We start from the raw sequence: 22,913 nt of genomic DNA, 5'->3' as shown, positions 1-22,913 counted from the left end.
ACCACTGCGAATATACCAAAACTTCTAAACTCTTACTTAGATAATGCTCCCACCTTCCTCCTTGTCACACTCAAAACATTTAAGAACAAAATAGGATTGCAAGATGCACCACCAGGCCTGTATATTGGGCACCACCAATCAACACTTGGATAAAACAGCACTTCTTTTCGGTCTGTCATGCGCTTTGTTCGTCTCCGGCCACTCCCCTCGCAGAGAATACGGAACCGCGGATCGGAACTCTGCACTCGCTTCTCAGCGATGCTGCGTCTCACTCACACAGCACAATCACGCAATCAGACAGAAAGGCCCCTTGCACTTCTTGCTCATACCACAAGAATATCACTTAAAACAATAACCAAACTTGTTTGTATGGTCTCCGGCCATGTTCCTCTTAGAGTAATTCACTTCACAACAATACTTTGTTGTTGGGAATTGGCATACAGGATGTGGACATAAGCAACCAGGGGTAGGCCTTAGAAATCTCAGGGCCTGCTGAATGGGAAGGACAATTACTAACCACTGAAACAGCCGTAAGAACTGCGGAAAAGGTTGGACTCACTATACTCGAGTGAAGGCATCCATCGACGCTAGTACCTGGGAAGCTGTTCCTACGAAAGACTTGTTGGAAGTTGAAATTGAAGAGAAAAATCTCATAGTGGACTCTGAGCAGGATAAGAGCTTACAATTGTAAACTAACCTTTTATTTTCACAGGTAACTAACGACTGTGACTTGTGATTGAGAGAAAGAACAGACCTATAGCGAATTGCAGTGCTCCCAAGGGGGGGTTGTTATAGTAGTAGTGTACATCTTATTTTTTTTTTGTATCGATAATTATTTGGAAACCTAAGGTTTAAAAATAATGACAGGGAAAAATTGATTACTAATTTTGTTTTTAGTGATTCTAGGCCTCAGAGAAGGCCTTGGTCAATTGGCAACTTGCAAAAGGCATGACCAGATAATAGCAAAAACGGGATACCCCATCAAAATATGGGTGACTGTGACAGAGGGTTATGTACCACATTCTGTCACGTTTGATGTTTGTGAGGTGTTAGCTTGTGGAGATTTAAATGCCCAACGACAATTGAGCAGAGAGAACAAATAACTGGGAGAGACCCAACAGCCAGATTGAGAATAGCTGTATGGAAACAATCCTCTATTGCCATCAGAGAAAGGGAGAAACTCAAGGAGAAAACAGGAGAGAAAACAGGAAGCCCTCTGAAATGTGTCAGTTCAAACAAGGTATGGGGATGTGAATGCCTGGATAGAATGGGTCAAATATACCGTCCAGAGTCTCAACCGTAGCTATTGCTATGCTTGTGCCTCGGGATGACCGATTGCCCAGATAGTGCCCTTCCCATGGGGGTGGACCAAAGACTCCCAAGGGATGCGATGTATGATTGCATTGTACCAAGAAAAGACTGCCTGGGGAAATGAGGCCTGTAAGTCTCTCTTTGCTGTTCCTTGCATGATAACAATATCGCGGTTCCCCCTGCATTCTCTACAGCTATAGGTAACCATACAGCTTGCCTCTCACGGCAGGGTGTGAGTGCTACCTGGCATCTGGGAGAATTTGCCTTGTGCTACCAAGGACTTGATGGGAAACTGCTCAAGACTAGAGATCCCCAGGGCAGATCTCTGGTGGTACGGTGGAGGGAAGATCTTACAGTCCACCCTACCATCTAATTGGGAAGGCACTTGCGCACTTGTTCAATTAGCTATACCCTTCACCCTGGCATTTGAAAAAGAAACATCACAAATACCCAGAAGTAAAAGAGGCTTAGGAATATCATTTGATGATAGAGTATATATAGATTCTATTGGGGTACCTAGAGGAGTTCCAGATGAACATAAAGCCAGAAATCAAATTGCTGCAGGGTTTGAGTCACTGTTCTGGTGGGTAACAATCAATAAAAATGTGGATTGGATTAATTATTTCTATTATAATCAGCAGAGATTCATCAATTATACCAAGGATGCGATGAGAGGAATCGCTGAACAACTAGATGCCATCAGCAAAATGGCTTGGGAAAACAGGATAGCATTAGATATGATGCTCGCAGAGGAAGTAGGTGTGTTTGTGTGTGTAATACTGAGCAACCATTGTTGCACTCTTATACCCAACAATAGTGTCCCAGATGGCTCGGTAACAAGAGCATTGCAAGGGCTTACCACCCTTGCCAGTGAATTGGCAGAAAAAAAAAATAAAATAAAATAAAAAAAAATAGGCATATTTGCAACATTGGTCGTAGTTGTAGGAGTTTTGACAGCCATTGGTTGCTGCATTATCCCCTGTGTAAGAGGACTAGTACAGTGGTTAACTGAAACCGCACTATTGAAACAAATGACCATGGAGCTACCACCTTACTCAGATAAGGAGATAATGAGGAGATGGAAAGCAAAGAAAGCAAAGAAGAAGAAGTCTATCAAATTGCACCTTAGAGAAAGGTTTTGCAAAAATCAACAGTTTATAAAAAAAGAAAAGGGGGGAATTGTGGGAATAGAAATGTTGTTTTTGCAGAGTTACATTGTTTAGAAGGAGGGAATGTGGTACTGAGATATGCTTACAGTGATAAGAAAGCTTAGCAGGCGACCTAGTAAAATGCAGACAACCAGTCTCCTTAGGACAATTAGGTGAAAATCACGGTGTCAAGTCAAGTCAGATAAGTGAAGAAACATTACCACTTCAAGCAGTAAAAATGTCAAAAGAAATTTGAAATTTAACAGGCCGGCAACTGAAGACTATGCATTGTTTGTGAAGCATCAGATAGATTGTGAACCTGGATTACCCACTCAGTGGGGAAACAGGGGAGGGTCCTGCCATCAAAAGGTATATAAACTGTGTTTTGGAACTAGTAGATGCGCTCTCTCCTGCTTGTGGGGCGCCCGCCATTGCAATCGCGAATAAATTACTACTTCACTGAGATCCTCGCCTGAGCCTAAGTTATTGGCTACGGAGTGTTTCTCACAACAACAATACTTTGTTGTTGGGAATTGGCATACAGGATGTGGACATAAGCAACCAGGGGTAGGCCTTAGAAATCTCAGGGCCTGCTGTAGCTGAGCAAACCAAGCTGCCAGAGTAACTGTGAGAAGCTCCCACGGCAATGACTCCCACATCACCCAATTAAGGAACTCAGAAAATATTGTTATCAGCAGCTGGCCTCAAGGACTAGGTCTACGTGACCGTTAAGCACAAAGGGGGTTGTTTTCCTAACTTCTAATCAAAAGGGGGGTTCTTTTCTTGCAGGTGGTGTTATTTTCTTAACGGTTTGTCTGAGTGCTTTTGACCAATAATCTTGTGTGAAACACTGTCCATCCCTGTAAAATTCACTATAAAAGTTGGGCTATTCGGGCAATAAAATGGAAAAGCATGATCTGACTCTGCTGGTGTCTGTCGTGCTTTCGTCCGTGCTTCGCAACAAATGGCGCCCGAACAGGCTGAGACCTGAACAGGGCCTGAACAGGACATCGCAGCAGGAGACCTGAACAGGGCCTGAACAGGACATCGCAGCGAGACAGACATCGCACCGGAGCAGGACATCGCAGCACCGGAGCAGGACATCGCAGCACCGGAGCAGACATCGCAGCCGAGTACGGACATCGCAGCGGCGCCGGGGCAAACATCGCAGCGCAGCGGGACACCAGCGCAGCGGGACACCAGCGGCGCCGGCACATCGGAACGCAGGTAGAGCAGGAGACCAGCGGCGTCGGGACCAGCGGCGCCGGGACATCGGCGCGGCGCCGGGACCAGTGCTGCCGGGGACCAGCGCCGGGGTCACAGCGCCGAGACTGAGACATCGGAGCGGCGCGGGACATCGGAGCGCCGCTGGAACTTCGGAGCGGACATCGGACCGGCGCTGCAGCTGACCAGACACCGAGCCGCAAACGCTGTACACAGGACTCACGGTGAGACGCGGTACTCCCGGTGAGAGACGCGGAAAACGCGGTACTCCCGGTGAGAGACGCGGGAAACGGTGGGATGCGGGGACGCGGGGACTCACGGTGAGAGACGCGGGAAACGGAACCGCGCAGGAAATTGAAGTAATCGCGGGACACTGAAGTAATCGCGGTGGAGGTGAAAGGGACGATAATCCCCGCACCCGCAGTCTGACAGGTGAATGGGACGTAACGGGACGTAAACGCGGAATCCCCGCACCCGAGAGCACCTATAGAGGGTCCCTGTCAGTCATGTGTCTCGCAAAGGCTGCAACAGCATAAATAAAGGCATGGAGGCATATGATTTGCTCAAATGCTTTTTAGAAAACCACAGCACGCAGGGTATAGACTGCAAAAAGGATTTACCAGGATTATTAGCATATGGAGTAACAAAGGGTTGTTTTATCAATCCGGATACAGTTTTTGAACAAGCAGAGTGGCGCAAATTTGGGGACAAATTGTTTGATGAAGTTATTAATGACAATAAGACTGCTAAAAAATTATCGAAGCCTTGGAAAGCAGTCACTAACGCCTTAGCTATACATCAGGCTGAGCAGAGAGTCGCTGCTGCCGCTACAGAGCGACTGGGATTGCCAGGAAGAGCTGCTAGTGTTAACCCTCAGATGGACGAGGAAATAAGAGAGCAAAAACCAGACAGAAAAAACACAAGCCCGTTTACAGACGGTGTTCAACAGAGGCAGAGGATGTGGAACCAAATAGCAAATGAGGCCCTACGTGAGGGTGAACACGAGATAGCTGCACAATTGATTCCAGAGGCCTTCCCGGTAATATACTCACCGCCGGACGCCCAGGGTAATGTTACGGTTAATCTAGTGAATTTGGACTGGAAATTGTTAACTCAGCTGCGGTCCACAGTAAATGACTCAGGTCTGAAAGGTGAACCTACGAGACACATGCTGGACTATATTTGGGGAACAAATATTTTGCTTCCAGGAGACATACGCAACATAATGAAGTTAATTTTGACCCAACATCAGCAGCTCTTATTTAATGCCCATTGGCACTCCGCTTGTCAAGAAGCAGTTGCAGTGATAAGAGCACCGGGGGACCCTTTACATGGGGTCACACTGGAAAAGTTGATGGGGATAGGACCGTATTTTAGGACAGAAGCACAGGCATTGCTGGGACCTGATAAAGCCAAGGAATCAATGAGAACGGCCAGAAGAGCATTGGATCGGATAAAGGGGCCAGGGGGAATACCTTCCTACATGGGAATCAAACGGGGTAGAGAGGAACCATTTGGGCTTTTTATTGATCGCGTAGCAAACGCCATACAGGCGGCAGGGGTGCCCGATTACCTCAAGGGCATGATATTAAAACAGTGCGCAATTCAGAATAGCAACCCCTCTACCCGCACTATATTAGCTTCCTTACCCGGGACATGGACAATCGAGGAAGGGTTGGAAAGAATGGCTCAGGTACCAGTAGGCCCACAGGCTATGTTAGTAGAGGCAGTAAAGCAATTAGGTGACAGCATGCGAGAACAGGCACAGGCTGTGAAAGAGCATGTTCAGTCTACACAGAGTCAGGTCCTTGCAGCTCTTGCTCCTTTGCAAACCGCCGGTGGTCAAGTACCACCCCCTAGTAACCAATTACCACACCGCTGCCGATGTTATCGTTGTGGTGCTTTTGGACACGTGAGACGATACTGCAAAGCTGGGGCAGTATGGTGCTCAAATTGTCAGTCGAACAATCACAAGGAAGCGGCATGTCGACGCAACGTGCCGGGAAACGGCCGGAACAGCGGGAAGAGTCGCAAACGCCTCCCGCGGCCGCTCCGCTCCCGGCCCCGGCCCCGGCGCCGGCACCGGCCGGGGCAGCGCGGCCGCGGGCGGCCACCTCTCGGCTGGGGCCGGTCCCGGTCCCTGTGCCCGAAGTTTCCCAAGCCCGCCCCGCCGAGGCGGAGGATGCAGCAGGGTGGCGCGGAGCAGGGCGGCTTCCCGTGGCCGGAGCCGCTGCCCGCGGCCGGCCCGGCGCTGCCGTTCCGCTGCCCGCGCTGCGGGGAGCGCGGTCGGTTCGGCCGCGGCGCGCATGTCAGGGCAAAGTTCAGCAGGATGGTGGAGGCCGTGGACAAGACGATGGAGAAGCGGCTCGACAGGCTGACCGGGGAGCTGGCCCAGAAGACGGCGGAGCTACTGAAGGTGCGGGAGGCCTTCGTGCAGCTCTCGCAGAAGAAGCAGGAGGTGCAGCGGAGGGAGCGGGTGCTCAGCAGGCAGGTGGACGTGGCGGTGGAGATGATCGCGGCCTTGAAGCAGCGCCTCAGCGAGTTCGAGGAGGAGGCAGAAAAAGAATTGCGGGGAAAAGCCAGGCTCCAGCACTTCATTGAGAAACTGCTGCAGCACGTGGACCTGGCACAGAGGCAGCTAGAGTATTACCAAAACCAGCAGATCGCCTGCAGCCGTATAGTAGATGTTACACGCTCTTTCCTAACTAGTAATCATGTGTCTCATCCATTTGTGGTGAATGGTCAGTGGCAAAAAGAAAAGGGGGAGAGTAAGGGGCGGCAAAGACAGAAACGGTACCAGGAGGATGCCACTGACGGCACGGGTAATAGCAGTAGTATAAGTGACACAGGTGCGGGGCGGCGGGCACCAGTGTCCTGGAAATGTGATGGTGAAAAGGACTGTGACAGTGCAGAAGATGAAGAGAATTGTGGCATTGTGACTTGTAGTGCAGCAGAGTCCACATGCAGTAGTGGACAATGTATTTCCAAAAGCTTTGTCTGCAATGGTCAAGGTGACTGCTCCGACCACTCGGATGAATCTTTGGAGCAGTATGGCCGCCAGCCTGCACCTCTGGTGAAGTGTTCTGTGAGTGAGATGCAGTGCGGCTCAGGTGAAAAAGACTATGACAGAGATCCTGATTGCAAGGATGGAAGTGATGAAATTAACTGCCCTTCTCAGACTTGCAGGCCAGACCAGTTCAGATGTGAAGATGGGAACTGTGTCCATGGAAGTAGGCAGTGCAGTGGAGTGAGAGACCGTCTGGATGGCACTGATGAAGCAAACTGTAATGATGTTATTCAGTGCTCTGGATCTGGCAAATTCAAGTGCAGAAGTGGAGAATGCATAGATATCAATAAAGTGTGTAACCAGCAGAGAGACTGCAAGGACTGGGGTGATGAGCCCCTGAAGGAATGCAACATAAATGAATGTGACTGTCCAGCTGGGTTTGAGTTTGTAGACAAGAGAAACTGTGGAGATTTTGATGAATGCCAAAACCCTGGTATCTGTAGTCAAATATGTATCAACCTGAAAGGTGGCTACAAATGTGAACGTAGCCCTGGATATCAGATGATTCCTGCTACGGGAACCTGGAAAAGGCCATACCGGTACAAAAATACAAATAACACCTGTGATTACAATGACGCTGCTAGGCAGGGTTTAGGGGTTCATAGCATGGAGACAAGGGGTAACAACTACAGTGTTTGGAACAATTGTACAGCTTTGGCCTTGTCGTGGTTTAACCCGGCCGGCAGCTAAACACCACGCAGCCGTTTGCTCACCCTCCCCCCTCCCTCTCTGGGATGGGGGAGAGAAATGGAAAAGTGAAGCCCGTGAGTTGAGATAAAGACAGTTTAATAAGACAGGAAAATAATAATAACAAAAATAATAATAACAATAATAATAATAATGATACAATGGTGATAATAGGAAAGTAATAATAGTATGTACAAACAAGTGATGCACAATGCAATTGCTCACCACTTGCTGACCGATGCCCAGCCTAACCCCGAGCAGCCCGGCCCCCTTCCCCCGGCTAGCCACCCCTATATATTGTTTAGCATGACGTCAGATGGTATGGAATACCCCTTTGGCTAGTTTGGGTCACCTGTCCTGGGTCTGTCCCCTCCCAGCTCTTACTGCACCCCCAGCCTGCCCGTTGGCAGGACAGAGCAAAAGGCTGAGATGTCCTTGGCTTAGTATAAGCACTGCTCTGCAACAATTAAAGCATCGGGGTGTTATCAGCACTCTTCTCATCCTAAGCCAAAACACAGCATTCCACCAGCTACTAGGAAGAACAGAATTAATTCTGTTCTAACTGAAACCAGGACATCTATCCACCCCTTATTCCATACCATTTATGTCATGCTCAGGTTACACTCTTTTCCATACATTCTAATTAGTCACCTATAGTAATCATGGTAGTGATAACATACAGTATAATATACTATTTAACATGGTACAATTCAGTTCATGGGCTATTCTCACCCAGTATTAAATCTCCTTGAGGTACACACCGGACCTCTCCGTTCTTTCGCATCACCCACCAAGTGTATCCAGGTCCCTGAGCGAAAACAATTCCACGAATAGGTTTGCCTTTTCCTGAGGCAGGAGTAGCCCAGACTGTTTTACCCAGCATATTTTTTACATGCACTACAGGAACTTTATCCCCATCTACAGTACGTAACAGGTTTGATTGGGCAGGTCCAGCTCGGTTGGTAGATCCCCTAGTATTGACTAACCAGGTGGCCTTTGCCAAATGCGTATCCCAGTTTTTGAACGTCCCAGCGCCCATTGCTTTCAAGGTAGTCTTTAACAGGCCATTGTATCGTTCAACTTTCCCGGAGGCTGGTGCATGATAGGGGATGTGATACATCCACTCAATACCATGTTCTTTGGCCCAAGTGTCTATAAGGTTGTTTCGGAAGTGAGTTCCATTGTCTGACTCTATTCTTTCTGGGGTGCCATGTCGCCATAGGACTTGCTTTTCAAGGCCCAGGATGGTGTTCCGGGCGGTGGCATGAGGCACAGGATATGTTTCCAGCCATCCGGTGGTTGCTTCCACCATTGTAAGTACGTGGCGCTTGCCATTGCGAGTTTGAGGGAGTGTGATGTAATCAATCTGCCAGGCCTCTCCATATTTATATTTCAGCCATCGTCCTCCATACCAAAGAGGCTTTGACCGTTTGGCTTGCTTGATTGCAGCACATGTTTCACAGTCATGAATAACCTGTGCTATAGCGTCCATGGTCAAGTCCACCCCTCGATCACGAGCCCATCTGTATGTTGCGTCTCTACCTTGATGGCCTGAGGTGTCATGGGCCCATCGGGCTATAAATAATTCACCTTTATGCTGCCAATCCAGGTCCACCTGAGCTACTTCAATCTTAGCAGCCTGATCCACCTGCTGGTTGTTTTGATGTTCTTCAGTAGCCCGATTCTTGGGCACATGAGCATCTACGTGGCGTACTTTCACAGCCAGGTTCTCTACCTGAGCAGCAATATCTTGCCACAATGCAGCAGCCCAGATGGGTTTGCCCCTACGCTGCCATCCATGAATCGGTGTAGAGATAGAGAACTGGCCATTTTTCTCGTTCAGCAATGTCTAAAGCCAGCTGAATGGCTTTCACTTCTGCAAACTGACTCGATTCACCTTCTCCCTCAGCAGCTTCTGCAACTCGTCGCGTAGGACTCCATACAGCAGCCTTCCATCTCCGATGCTTTCCCACAATACGACAGGACCCATCAGTGAACAGGGCATATTTCTTTTCATTCTCTGGCAACTGGTTGTACAGTGGGGCTTCTTCAGCACGACCCACCTCCTCCTCTGATGATATCCCAAAGTATTTGCCTTCTGGCCAGTCCATGATCACTTCCAATATTCCTGGGCGACTGGGGTTTCCTATTCGAGCCCGCTGAGTAATCAGTGCAACCCACTTGCTCCATGTAGCATCAGTTGCATGATGCGTAGAGGGGACCCTTCCCTTGAACATCCAGCCTAGTACCGGCAGTCGGGGTGCTAGGAGGAGCTGCGCTTCAGTACCGACCACCTCCGAAGCAGATCGAACTCCTTCATATGCCGCCAATATCTCCTTTTCAGTTGGAGTATAGCGGGCCTCAGATCCTCTGTATCCCCGACTCCAAAACCCCAGGGGCCGACCTCGAGTTTCCCCAGGTTCTTTCTGCCAGAGGCTCCAGGTGGGGCCATTCTCCCCGGCTGCAGTGTAGAGCACATTCTTTACATCTGGTCCTGTTCGAACTGGCCCAAGGGCTACTGCATGGACTATTTCCTGCTTGATTTGTTCAAAGGCTTGTCGTTGTTCAGGGCCCCATTCAAACTCATTCTTCTTACGGGTTACTTGGTAGAGTGGGTTTACAATCAGACTGTAATTTGGGATGTGCATTCTCCAAAACCCCACAACACCTAGGAAAGTCTGTGTTTCTTTTTTGTTAGTTGGTGGAGACATAGCTGTTATTTTGTTGATCACATCCATTGGGATTTGACGACGTCCATCTTGCCATTTTATTCCTAAAAACTGGATCTCTCGTGCAGGTCCTTTGACTTTATTTTGTTTTATGGCAAAACCGGCTTTCAGAAGGATTTGGACTATTTTCTTTCCTTTCTTGAAAACTTCCTCTGCTGTGTAACCCCACACAATAATGTCATCGATGTACTGCAGATGTTCAGGAGCTTCCCCCTGCTCTAGCGCAGACTGGATCAGCCCATGGCAAATGGTAGGGCTGTGTTTCCACCCCTGGGGCAGGCGATTCCAAGTATATTGGACTCCCCTCCAAGTGAAGGCAAATTGTGGCCTGCACTCTGCTGCTAGAGGGATGGAGAAAAATGCATTAGCGATATCAATTGTGGCGTACCACTTGGCTGCCTTCGATTCAAGTTCGTACTGAAGTTCCAGCATGTCCGGCACTGCAGCACTCAGTGGTGGCGTGACTTCGTTCAGGCCCCGATAGTCCACTGTTAGTCTCCACTCGCCATTAGACTTGTGCACTGGCCATATGGGACTATTGAAAGGTGAATGGGTTTTGCTGATCACTCCTTGGCTCTCCAATTGACGAATTAGCTTATGGATGGGGATCAGGGAGTCTCGGTTAGTGCGATATTGCCGCCGGTGCACAGTTGTGGTAGCGATTGGCACTTGCTGTTCTTCGACCCTCAGCAACCCCACAACAGAGGGGTCCTCTGAGAGACCAGGCAAGGTAGATAATTGTTTAATGCCCTCTGTCTCTAAGGCAGCTATACCAAAAGCCCACCGGAACCCTTTTGGGTCCTTGCAATATCCTCTTCTAAGATAGTCTATGCCAAGGATACATGGAGCATCTGGGCCAGTCACAATGCGGTGCTTTTCCCACTCATTCCCAGTCAGACTCACTTCAGCCTCCAATACAGTCAACTGCTGAGATCCCCCTGTCACTCCACAAATATAGATGGGCTCTGGTCCTTTATAGCTCGATGGCATTATAGTACATTGTGCACCGGTGTCTACTAAAGCCTTATACTTCTGTGCGCGTGATGTGCCAGGCCATCGAATCCACACAGTCCAATAAACTCGATTGTCTTTTCCTCCCCCTGGCTGGAGGCAGGGCCCCCCTAATCCTGGTCAGAATCTTCTTCGTTTCTGTGTTTGAAGGACTGTCTGCTGGAAGTTGGAGCAGCAAACTTTTCGGAGAATCCCTTTTTCCTGATTGTTTTCTTTTGCAACTCACGTACCCGTGCCTCTAGGGTCGCGGTAGATTTTCCATCCCATTTTCTCATGTCCTCTCCATGGTCTCGTAAGTAAAACCACAGGGTGGCACGGGGTGAGTACCCACCATATCGTCTTCCTTGTGTGGGTGAACGCCTGCCCCTGACAGCTGAGACACTGCTTTGTACAGGTGCGGAGGAGAATAATCTCTCTTCAAGTTGGTGAACCTTTTCAGAAAGTTTCTCCCAGGTGTTCTCTTTTGGTCGGTGGACACTGGTTGGTTCAGGTGGGGAGGACGATAGATTCTCTTCAAGTTGGTGAACCTTTTCAGAAAGTTTCTCTACAGCTGAGACACAGGCCTGTAAGGAAGAGGAGAGACTTTCTTCGTACTGCCGGAGTTGTGTAGCCGCTTCATCCACTGTGGGTTCCTCATCCTCTTTCCAGGCCATTATTGCCAATGAGCTGGCATATGATGATGGTGCACTCCGTACAAACTTCCGCCACATGGGTCGTGTACACTTGACTTCATCTGGGTCTTTGGATGTTTGTCTGAGGTCTGGATCCTCATAAATCACTTCCCGTACGGCTAATTCCCTCAGGTACTGGATTCCCTTCTCCATAGTGGTCCACTTGCCTGGTAGACATAAAAGTTCTTCCTTGAAGGGATACCTTTCCCTCACAGCTGAGAGGAGACGCCTCCAGAGGCTGGTGGATTGTGCTTCATCTGCAATTGCTTTGTCAATGCCGGCGTCTCGAGCAAGGGATCCCAGCCGCTTGGCTTCCCTGCCGTCTAGTTCCACACAATTGGCTCCAGAGTCCTAGCACTGGAGTAGCCAGGTGACAAGCTGCTCACCTATACAGCGACCAAAATCTTTTCGCACATCTCGTAGCTCGCGCTCGTTTAGGCTTCGGGTAGTTACTGTTGATTTTTCGACATCCTCATCTTCCTCCTCCTGAATCCTTGATGGCCCAGCGTCGTCGTCATCTTCGTCATCTCTATACCTAGTTTTGGCAGAAGCCTTACCTGGATTGGCAGAAGACTCTCTGCGTTCTAAACGACCTGAATCTCTATACCATTTTTTCACCTTCTCTACAGGGGCAGCTTGCACTGCTACTGCTCGTTTCTCTGACTTTGTTACAGGGTCTGCCACAGAGGTTGGAATACCCTCTGCAGGGTCAGCTTGCACTGCTACTGCTCGTTTCTCTGACTCCGTTACAGGGGTTGGAATACCCTCTGCAGGGTCAACTTGCACTGCTACAGCTCGTTTCTCTGACCCCGTTACAGGGGTTAGAATACCCTCTGCAGGGTCAACTTGCACTGCTACAGCTCGTTTCTCTGACCCCGTTACAGGGGTTGGAATACCCTCTGCAGGGTCAACTTGCACTGCTACAGATTGTTTCTCTGACACGGCCACAGGAGCTGGAGCGGCTGCAGGAGCTGGAGCAGCCGCAGGAACCAGAGCTGGAGCGGCTGCAGGATCTGGGATTGGAGTAGCGGCAGGAGCTGGAACTGGAGCAGCTGCAGGAGCTGGGACTGGAGCAGCTGCAGAGTCCACCGTAGGGGTCACAGTGGCCGTTGGATCTGTCACAGGACTTGGAGTGGCCGCAGGGTCTGTCACTAAGTTGATAGCAGTATCAATGGCAGCTCGATAGGCATGAGCCAGGCCCCAGCACGTTACAATGATTTGTGTTACTTTGGAACTGCCAGAGTCATTACACCTTTTTTTCAAGCATTCTGCCAGTTTTTGAGGATTTTGCCATTGTTCAGGGGTGAATTTCCAACACACTGGAGGTGCCAATTGCTCTAGATGCCTGCCCATATCCACCCATACTCCCTGCCACCCACAACTATACTGCCTCCGGGCAGATCTCCGGATGAGCTTCCTAAGTAGTTGTTTAACTTTAAGCAGGATCTGAAGTGCATTCAGGAGGCAGAACAACAAGACTATGGTGGTCTGAGTATCCCAAGAATATTCAATATCTTGGAGAGCTATTGTGACAAGCTCAGGGGATAAGAGGGTGGTGAAGGAGGAAGGCAGAGTGATCCAGGAGGATACAGGGGTGGTGAAGGAGAAAGGGAGAGTAATCAAGTAAGAAAAAATATCTTCCCCTTTCCCCTCCACAGATTGACTCCCTAATGGAGAAAAACAATAGGTATAATTGCTAATAGTTCCCAAGATACTGTTTCCAAAGTACAGAGTCCACGATGTTACTGAGTATAAATACCAAGTTAGAGTCATGACCAGATATCTTATCGTCTCATAAGCCATTGCTATAACACTCAGTACCATAATGATCTGAAAACAGGGCCCGGAGAGGATAAACAACACTACAGAGAGCAAATACGGAAAATAATGTACTATAATACTCAATTTGGAAAACAGGCGCAGCAGAGTTGAGATTAAAACAATCAGCATCATGACAAGTGACTATTAAGCAGGTCTAATCCTTACACCAATTTTAGTTTAACACACTCTGATCAGATCTGCCGTTATCTCAACCTTTCGAGCCCCACGTTGGGCGCCAAAAAGACTGTCGTGGTTTAACCCGGCTGGCAGCTAAACACCACGCAGCCGTTCGCTCACCCTCCCCCCTCCCTCTCTGGGATGGGGGAGAGAAATGGAAAAGTGAAGCCCGTGAGTTGAGATAAAGACAGTTTAATAAGACAGGAAAATAATAATAACAAAAATAATAATAACAATAATAATAATAATGATACAATGGTGATAATAGGAAAGTAATAATAGTATGTACAAACAAGTGATGCACAATGCAATTGCTCACCACTCGCTGACCGATGCCCAGCCTAACCCCGAGCAGCCCGGCCCCCTTCCCCCGGCTAGCCACCCCTATATATTGTTTAGCATGACGTCAGATGGGATGGAATACCCCTTTGGCTAGTTTGGGTCACCTGTCCTGGGTCTGTCCCCTCCCAGCTCTTACTGCACCCCCAGCCTGCCCGTTGGCAGGACAGAGCAAAAGGCTGAGATGTCCTTGGCTTAGTATAAGCACTGCTCTGCAACAATTAAAGCATCGGGGTGTTATCAGCACTCTTCTCATCCTAAGCCAAAACACAGCATTCCACCAGCTACTAGGAAGAACAGAATTAATTCTGTTCTAACTGAAACCAGGACACCTCCTGATGTTTTTCTGATTTGTGGGGATAGGGCCTGGCAAGGTATCGCTGCAAATGCTATCAGATGTCCATGTTACTTAGATAAACTCATTGTATTTGCTTCTAGCTTGTTGCAGTTGCATGAAATCACCAGACATAAATGGGCATTGCTTGCACCGGATTGCAATGCTAATGTTGAATTGTGTGGGGTTGCAGCTAGAGCGGCATTGGCAATTTTAGTGCTTGGAGTGGCATCTGTGGCCGCATGTAACAACTGCTCAGCTGCGGGGATCAGCTGCAGTGTGGACGCCCCTAGGTGCACCCTGAGCGTTTTGTTCGGAGGGGACTCCACTCTCAGCTGCTCACCGCAGGAGCAGACAAAGATCTCCTGTAGCTGCAGACAAACAGTAGGTTTTCAGCTGCTGGAGGGATACTAACTGGAGCATTAATAATTGTATGTGTTATTCTTAAATGTCCAGGTATTTTGTGTTGAAAGTATTTGTGTAAGGGTAAGGTTTTAAAACAAAGTGTTGCAAGTCACTTCACGAGGAACACAATGAGAGACAATACTTGTTTGTTTGCTTATCATTCTAAATTATATTCTTGTGGTATGATTGAGAGTGAGATGTGCCAGAGGCCTCTGGGTGTACGATTGTGCTCTGTATGTGTGATTGTACTGTGTACTGTGTGAGTGAGAGCGCATATAGCCACAGTACGGGTTATTGTTGCCATAGTGCAGGATTCCGGAATATAGCCTTAGTACAGGTTATTGTTGCCATAGTGTAGGATCCCGGGATATAACCACAGTGCAGGCTAAAAGCATAGGTAATTGGTGCCGGCAAAAATCATAGAAAAATGGATTTATTAGAAAGATTCAATTTGATATCAATCCTTTCAATCAATGGTTCACTGATTTGTTTGAAACAATGCATAGATGGTTACTGGGATTAGTCAAAGGGGCATTAAGGATTCTGTTCATTGTGGTGTCAATCATCATTACACGTAGTATTGTGATAAATGTGGTTAAAGGGTTACTTGCAGAATATTATAGGGATTTTGAAGTGGTGCCGGGAACAGGTACCCAGTGGATCACTGTAAAGTGAACCGAAGCAGTTTTAGAATCTGCACACGCTGAAGACGACCATGAAGAGGTTCCTGATAATCATTCTGACAATGACATGGGCTGTGACACCTCAAGGACTGTCAAGAACAGCCTTTGATCACCATCAAGTGATTAGGTTTAGGTGTGTTACTATTAAGTTGTGTTACTTACTATTAAATTGTGTTACCATTAAGTGCTTACAGTAATTGTGGTGTTATTAGGGTTAAGTTGTACAGTTGTGTTATGTTATGTATTTGACATCTGTTGTAAAACCAAGTACTGCTTGTACAAAAAGAAAACGGGGGAATTGTTGGGAATTGGCATACAGGACGTGGACATAAGCAACCAGGGGTAGGCCTTAGAAATCTCAGGGCCTGCTGTAGCTGAGCAAACCAAGCTGCCAGAGTAACTGTGAGAAGCTCCCACGGCAATGACTCCCACATCACCCAATTAAGGAACTCAGAAAATATTGTTATCAGCAGCTGGCCTCAAGGACTAGGTCTACGTGACCGTTAAGCACAAAGGGGGTTGTTTTCCTAACTTCTAATCAAAAGGGGGGTTCTTTTCTTACAGGTGGTGTTATTTTCTTAACGGTTTGTCTGAGTGCTTTTGACCAATAATCTTGTGTGAAACACTGTCCATCCCTGTAAAATTCACTATAAAAGTTGGGCTATTCGGGCAATAAAATGGAAAAGCATGATCTGACTCTGCTGGTGTCTGTCGTGCTTTCGTCCGTGCTTCGCAACACTTTGTCTCAAACACATACACTTACACAAATGCTTTCAACGTGAGATACCCAGGCATCCACAAATAAGACATACAATTATTACCACTCCAATTAATATCCCTTCAGCAGCTGCAAATATTACCCAGATAACCTTGTCACAATTGTGAGAGGCCCGCTTACCCTTCTCCTGCTTCTTATACAGTCATTAGCAGGTCCGTCCTGGCTCCCAAAACAGGGATGAAGCGGTAACCTCGGATTTGCTCAATCTACTCCCAAGATTGCTAGCGACCGCTCTATCGGTCAGCAAATCCCCCTTGATTCTATTGGTCAGCAAATACCCCTTGACCACTCTTTTGGTCACCAAATCCCCCTTGACCTCTCTATTGGTCAGCCTGTAGGGTACCGTCCTCCCATATGGGGACTGTGCTGCATGCCAGATGTCTCTGCGTGATTTACCAGCTGCCCCGGCCACGCGTATGACTTACAGGCCCTTCCTGTACTGTAAAACATACCTTTTGTCCACGGGTTCAGGAGGTCTTTGTCTGCTTCCGCGGTGAGCAGCTGAGAGTGGAGGCTCCTCTGAGGAAAATACTCAGGGTGCACCTAGGGGTGTCCACTCCGCAGTCGAGCAGAGCATCTCCTGGCTGGCTCACCAAACTGACTTGAGGAAAACAGACTCCACAGTCAATAAGATTGTAAAGTAGGTATGTTTATTCAGCACTGGGCAGCACGGGGGGGTAGTCCCGCCAAAGTCATGCGCACCTGACGCGGCAACTTGCCTTGGTTCTACGCAGTAAAGAGTTACATATGCATGAAGTTTCACAATACGGCTGTACATATTCATGACCTGTCCCCGCTTCATATTAAAATTAGTTCCAAGGAGTCAATTCCATAAACTCCTCCCATCTGCGCTTGCGCAGTGTCTCCTGGTGGTGGTTGTCTTGTCGGGGGTCGTGGGGATGAAGATTGATGACTCTTCCTCGTCACCGCTAGTTGACTTCTTGTCTTTGCGCAGACTCAGTTGCTCCTTGGCTCTTGTCCGTCTGCAGGACTGATTCAAAGAACGAAGCCGAAATTTCTTAGTGACGAAGTATCCTTTATTGTCAGCACTGGATGCACGGGGGATCCTTCCGCCTAACGTGCATGTTCGAAGTGACAAACTATCTCATATTTATACAGCAAAACAATGAACATTCAATTAACGCCTATACATATTGTCGTGGTTTAACCCATCCGGCAGTTAAACACCACACAGCCGTTCGCTCACCCTCCCCCCTCCCTTTCTGGGATGGGGGAGAGAAACAGGAAAGTAAAGCCCGTGAGTTGAGATAAAGACAGTTTATTAAGACAGGAAAATAATAATAATAATAACAACAACAATAATAATAATAACAACAATGATGATAATACTAATACTACTACTAATGTGCACGAAACAAGTGATGCACAATGCAATTGCTCACCACCCGCTGACCGATGCCCAGCCTAACCCCGAGCAGCCCGGCCCCCCTCCCCCGGCTAGCCACCCCTAGATATTGTTTAGCATGACGTCAGATGGGATGGAATACCCCTTTGGCTAGTTTGGGTCACCTGTCCTGGGTCTGTCCCCTCCCAGCTCCTGCTGCACCCCCAGCCTGCCCGCTGGCAGGACAGAGCAAGAAGCTGAGATGTCCTTGGCTTAGTATAAGCACTGCTCTGCAACAATTAAAGCATCGGGGTGTTATCAGCACTCTTCTCATCCTAAGCCAAAACACAGCATTCTACCAGCTACTAGGAAGAAAATTAACTCTGTCCTAACTGAAACCAGGACACATATTCATTACCTAAACCCGCCTACTCTCGCTTCGTATGCTAATTAGCTTATCAGTCCTTGCGCTTGCGCGAAGCCTCCCAAAAATTTGAATTTTAATTCTGCTTAAGTCGTGTGCAAGGCCTTGTAGGATGTGTGTATATTTGCCTGTAGGATGGTGATGATTGAAATGCGGGGCCTAGAGGTTACCTAAAAGACATATTTGCGTGCTTAAACTTAATTTTGGAAGAAGCGGCGCCCTTAATTGGGAGGGAAAAAGCAGCGCCCGGGGGTGCGGGATGGCGCTGGGCGCCCTTACAGCGACGCCCCTCAGAGCCCCTAGCCCTGAGGTGGGGCAGGCCCGCAAACTGCCCGGTGTCCCGCGGGCCGCCTGCTCCCTGCCTCCCCGAGGTTGGGGGCCGGCCGGGGGCCTTTAATTTTTATTTGCCTGTTTTCCCCACCGGAGCCGCCCTTTCCCGTCACGTGACGGGAGCGCGCACTGGGTTCCCGATGGTGGTGGCGGCGGCGCGGGTAGAAAATGGCGGATTTCGAGGAGCTGCGGGTGAGGAGGGAGAGGCGCGGCGGGGCCGATATGCTGCCTGGCCGCGTGGGGGGTGTGCGTGGGTGGGTTTTACTTCGGCCTTTCCCCTTGGGAGGCGAGAACTCGGACCAGGGCTAGGGCTGCCTTCGCCTTTCCCGTGGGGAAGCGGGGTTACTTTTTTTTTTTTTCCTTTATTTTTTTTTCCTTCTTTCTTCCTCCCCCTCTCAACGTCTTAGAAAGTCGGGGCGGCTGCCCGTGGTCCGAACCGGGGTGGAAGCCGGCGCCGGGCTTGTCTCCTCCATGAAGCACAAATTGCTGTTGATTCAAAGATCGAAGCCGAAATTCCTTTAAGTGGTATATTCTTTATTGCAGCGCTGGATGCACGGGGGATCTCTCCACCTATCGTGCATACCCAAAGCGGAAAGCAGTCTTGAATTTATACAATCAATCTATCAATATTCTACAAGCGCCTATACATATGCATTACCTATCCCCGCCTTCCCTCGCTTCTCATGCTAATTAGCCTTTTGGCACCTTGCGCCTGCGTAGAGCCTCCCAAGAATTGTGGGCAGGGGTCTTTGGGACGTGGGCAGGGGTCTTTGGGAGGAAGATCCCGAGTCTTCCTCACAGTGTACTTTTCACCTTTGGTCAGGAATCTGCTGAATTGGCACGTTTCTTAATTGCGAGAGCTGGTTGTTGCCAATTCTTCTGTTTGTTGTATCTTTATAATGAATTCCAATGTCCAATTTTGAGATTTATAGTCCTTACATTTGTTTCTCTGTCCGTCTGCCGCTTCCTTATCATGAGTTCCAGTGTCTTGTTTCGAGATATACAGTCCATGTCTGGGGATTGTCCTTGCCTCCCCAATGCCTCCCCAATACCTCCTTAATCAATCCCCCCTTTTCTTTTCCCATGCAAATTCTTTTGCATCAGATACTTTCATTATTTACAGTAACACAACAAAGCAGGCATCTAAACAACATGCACACAAATATTCCTAACACTACTAATGTGATTAGAGCAATGAACACTTGTTTCAACCATTGGAAATTGGGCAACCAATTAACTTATTCCATATTTCACTAAAACTCCATGAAAGATCATCTTTACTGATCTCATGTAGGACCCTTGTCTGCTTCCATATTTCTTCCAGGTCGGTAGAGATCCTTGCACTCTGATCTACATACATACAACAACTTGTATTTATTACTGTACAGACTCCCCCTTGAGCGGCCAGTAACAAGTCTAGGGCCATCCGATTTTGTAATACTACCTGTGATAAACTAGATATCTCTTCTTGTTGAGCCTTTATAGCATCCAGAGTTTTGTTTTCTAACTTCTCTATAATTGCAGAAATATTAACTATCGCCTTTTCCTGATTAACGATACACCCTTATTCCTATGCTGTGGCAGATGGGTGCATACCCAACAGTTCGTCTTATTAATCACTTGAGATACAGTTTGTATTAAGGTCAGGTGTAAGTTCTCGTCCCAAGTTGCCCATCCCAAATCTGACAACCACACCCCCACAATCATTAGGATCTGGAAAAACACAATTTTGCTGGTCCAATTGGGGTCGTGGTCCATATCCTCGCCGGGGCCTTTTTCACCTTTGAATCGTGGATCCAAGCTGCTTGCTCCTTAATCTTAATGGCGGTGTGTGTTGTCAATAATACCTGGTATGGTCCCGTCCACTTTCCTTCCGTTTTTCCTCTAGGGGTTGTCCTGAAAAAGTCTTTATATATATAATCCCTGAGCTTAAAAGGGTGGATTGGTTGATCCAACCATCTAGCCCAGGTCCTGAGAACAAATTTATGTACTTTATTTAATTATTTCTGAAGTTCAGTTATATATGCATATAAATATTCTAATCCTAACTGCGTTCGATCCTCTCCACTAAATAGAAATGGATACGGCCTTCCATATAAGATTTCAAAGGGACTCAAATTCCCTTTTATTCTAGGTTTAACTCAAATTCTAAGTAATGCTAAAGGGAGGGATTGAGGTCATGACAAATTAGATTCTTGTCCGATTTTAGGTATTTGTTGTTTAATTAAATGTTTCATTTTTTCTTCCTGTCCACTTGCCTGCGGTCTATAAAGAGTATGCAGTTGTCTTTAGAATATCTTTAGAATCTTACTTATCTGTTGTACCACTTGCACACAAAAATGTGAAACTCTATCAGATGACATTGCTACTAGAATCCCAAAGCATGGTATTATTTCATTTAACAAGACTTTAACCACTTCTTCTTGCTTTGTTTGTTCGACAGGGAAAGGCTTCAGGCCTTCCTGAAATCATGTCAGTCAGAACCAGTAAATAACAATACCCCCCTTTTCTAGGGAGTTCTGAAGAATCAATTTGCCACAGTTGCCCCGAATAATTTCCTTTACTGATTATTCCAAATTTTAAGTCTTCTTTTGTATAATTTGGATATAGTTTGGATTTTACCGTCTGGTATCAAAGACAATGCCTTCACCTCAGTTATTTCAGCTGCCCGCTTAGCCTTTGCCAATCGATTTCCAATTTCAAAATCGGTGTTCCCCTTTTGGTGTCCCTGACAATGCATGATAGCTACCTTTTCTGGTTGTTTTACAGCCTCTAACAGTTTTAAAATTTCTTCTTTCCAAATTGCTCCATGAGCATGTACCATGCCGAATGTATATTTAGAATCTGTCCAAATATTTATTTTCCTTCCTGCTGCTAGTTCCAGTGCTCGCATAAGAGCAATTGTCTCTGCTTTCTGGGTGGACGTCCCAGGGGTAATGGTTTGGACTTGATTACCTGTTGAGTGGTTGTAATGGCGTACCCTGCCTTACGTTGTCCTTGTTTCACAAAGCTGCTTCCATCAGTATACCAAGATTCGTCAGCATCTTCTAAAAGTTCTTCCTTAAGATCGGGTCGATTAGAATACACAGTCTCCATTGTTTCTATACAATCATGGGTTATGGGTTGATCCAGAGTTCCACTAAGGAAAGAAGCTGGATTTACGATGTTAATGACCACAATTCCCACATCATCTTGTTCTACTAATATTGCTTGATATTTTAAAATCATCAATTCTTGTTTAAGTTGTTTAAAGACTTTTTGTGCTTCTCCAGTCCAGACTAACTTTGACTGGTTAATCTTTATCAATTCACATAGAGGCTTTACCAATCGTCCATAATTATAAATCCAAAGGCGACACCAACCTGTCATTCCTAAAAAGGTTTGTAGCTCCTTTACCGTTTGAGGTTCTGGAGTCCGGCAAATGACTTCCTTATGTTCAGTTCCTAGTTCTCGTTGTCCTCCCGAAATTTCAAATCCCAGATAGGTCACACTTTGTTGAGACAGCTGGACTTTCTGTCAAGAGACTTGATATCCATTTTAAACCCAGAAATTAAGAAAACTTATAGTCCATTGAATACAGCTCCCTTTAGTCTCGGTAGCTATTAAGAGATCATCTACATATTGTAACAAAGCACCTTCAGTGTCCGGAGGCATCCATGTTTCGAGTTCCCTTGCTAATTGGTTTCCAAAAATAGTGGGGCTATTCTTGAATCCTTGAGGTAGTAATGTCCACGTAAGCTGCGTCTTTCTGCCTGAATTGGGATTTTCCCATTCAAAGGCAAATAGGTTTTGGCTTTCTGTGGCTAAGGCTAGGCAGAAGAAGGCGTCTTTTAAATCCAGTACGGTAAACCAGACTTGACTATTCTTTAATTTAGTCGGCAAAGTATAAGGGTTTGCCACTACTGGATGTATATCCTCAGTGATTTTACTTATGGCCCTCAAATCCTGAACTAACCTATAGCCTTTTCATCTGCCTTTTTAATTGGCAATATGGGTATATTGTATTCTGGTTCACATTCAATCAATAATCCATACTGTATAAATCTATCAATTATCTCTTTAATTCCTTTCCTATCTTCTATCCTCAAAGGATATTGCTTAACCTTAATGGGTTTCTCTCCTGGCTTTAATTTAATAATTATTGGGGTCACATTTTTAGCTCTTCCAGAGACTTCAGTGGCCCAAACTCCTGGATATACTTGATTTATGATCTCTAAGGGTATTTCACTTTTAGGGTCGGTTTGTATTAGTGCCAGGCTTAACACATTTATTAGTTGTTCTTCTCCTATCCTTAATTCCATTTTCCTTTTTTTTCGAAGATAATTTCTGCTTCTAATTGTTCTAACAGATCTCAACCTAATAGAGATTTTGGAGATCCAGGTAGATATAAAAACCTATGTATCCCCATTTGTTTCCTGTTATAAATGAG

The 22,913-nt window shown here is 47.1% G+C and overlaps 1 protein-coding gene across 16 annotated transcripts in view; it reads left to right on the top strand.

Annotated features, from left to right (window-relative positions):
* Positions 1–18,500: 18,500 nt before the first annotated feature.
* Positions 18,501–22,913, top strand: part of LOC101789923 (E3 SUMO-protein ligase PIAS2) — a 51,837-nt gene continuing 47,424 nt past the window's right edge. For 5 of the 16 annotated variants that reach the window (XR_011805582.1, XR_011805583.1, XM_038169520.2 and 2 more), the window contains exon 1: positions 18,504–18,676. Coding sequence is in view for 11 of the 16 variants with exons in the window: in XM_038169520.2 (XP_038025448.1) it covers positions 18,653–18,676 (24 nt within the window). In the remaining 5 variants the exon portion in view is untranslated. Of the gene's footprint in view, positions 18,677–22,913 lie in introns of all 16 variants that reach the window. The other 11 variants (XR_011805580.1, XM_038169521.2, XM_072030521.1 and 8 more) reach the window with 6 other exon arrangements.

This window comes from Anas platyrhynchos, chromosome W, assembly GCF_047663525.1.
Source record: "Anas platyrhynchos isolate ZD024472 breed Pekin duck chromosome W, IASCAAS_PekinDuck_T2T, whole genome shotgun sequence".
NCBI classification, from domain to species: Eukaryota; Metazoa; Chordata; class Aves; order Anseriformes; family Anatidae; genus Anas; species Anas platyrhynchos.
The sequence above is the reverse complement of the archived record's forward strand: the minus strand, read 5'-3'. Positions and strand labels throughout refer to the sequence as shown.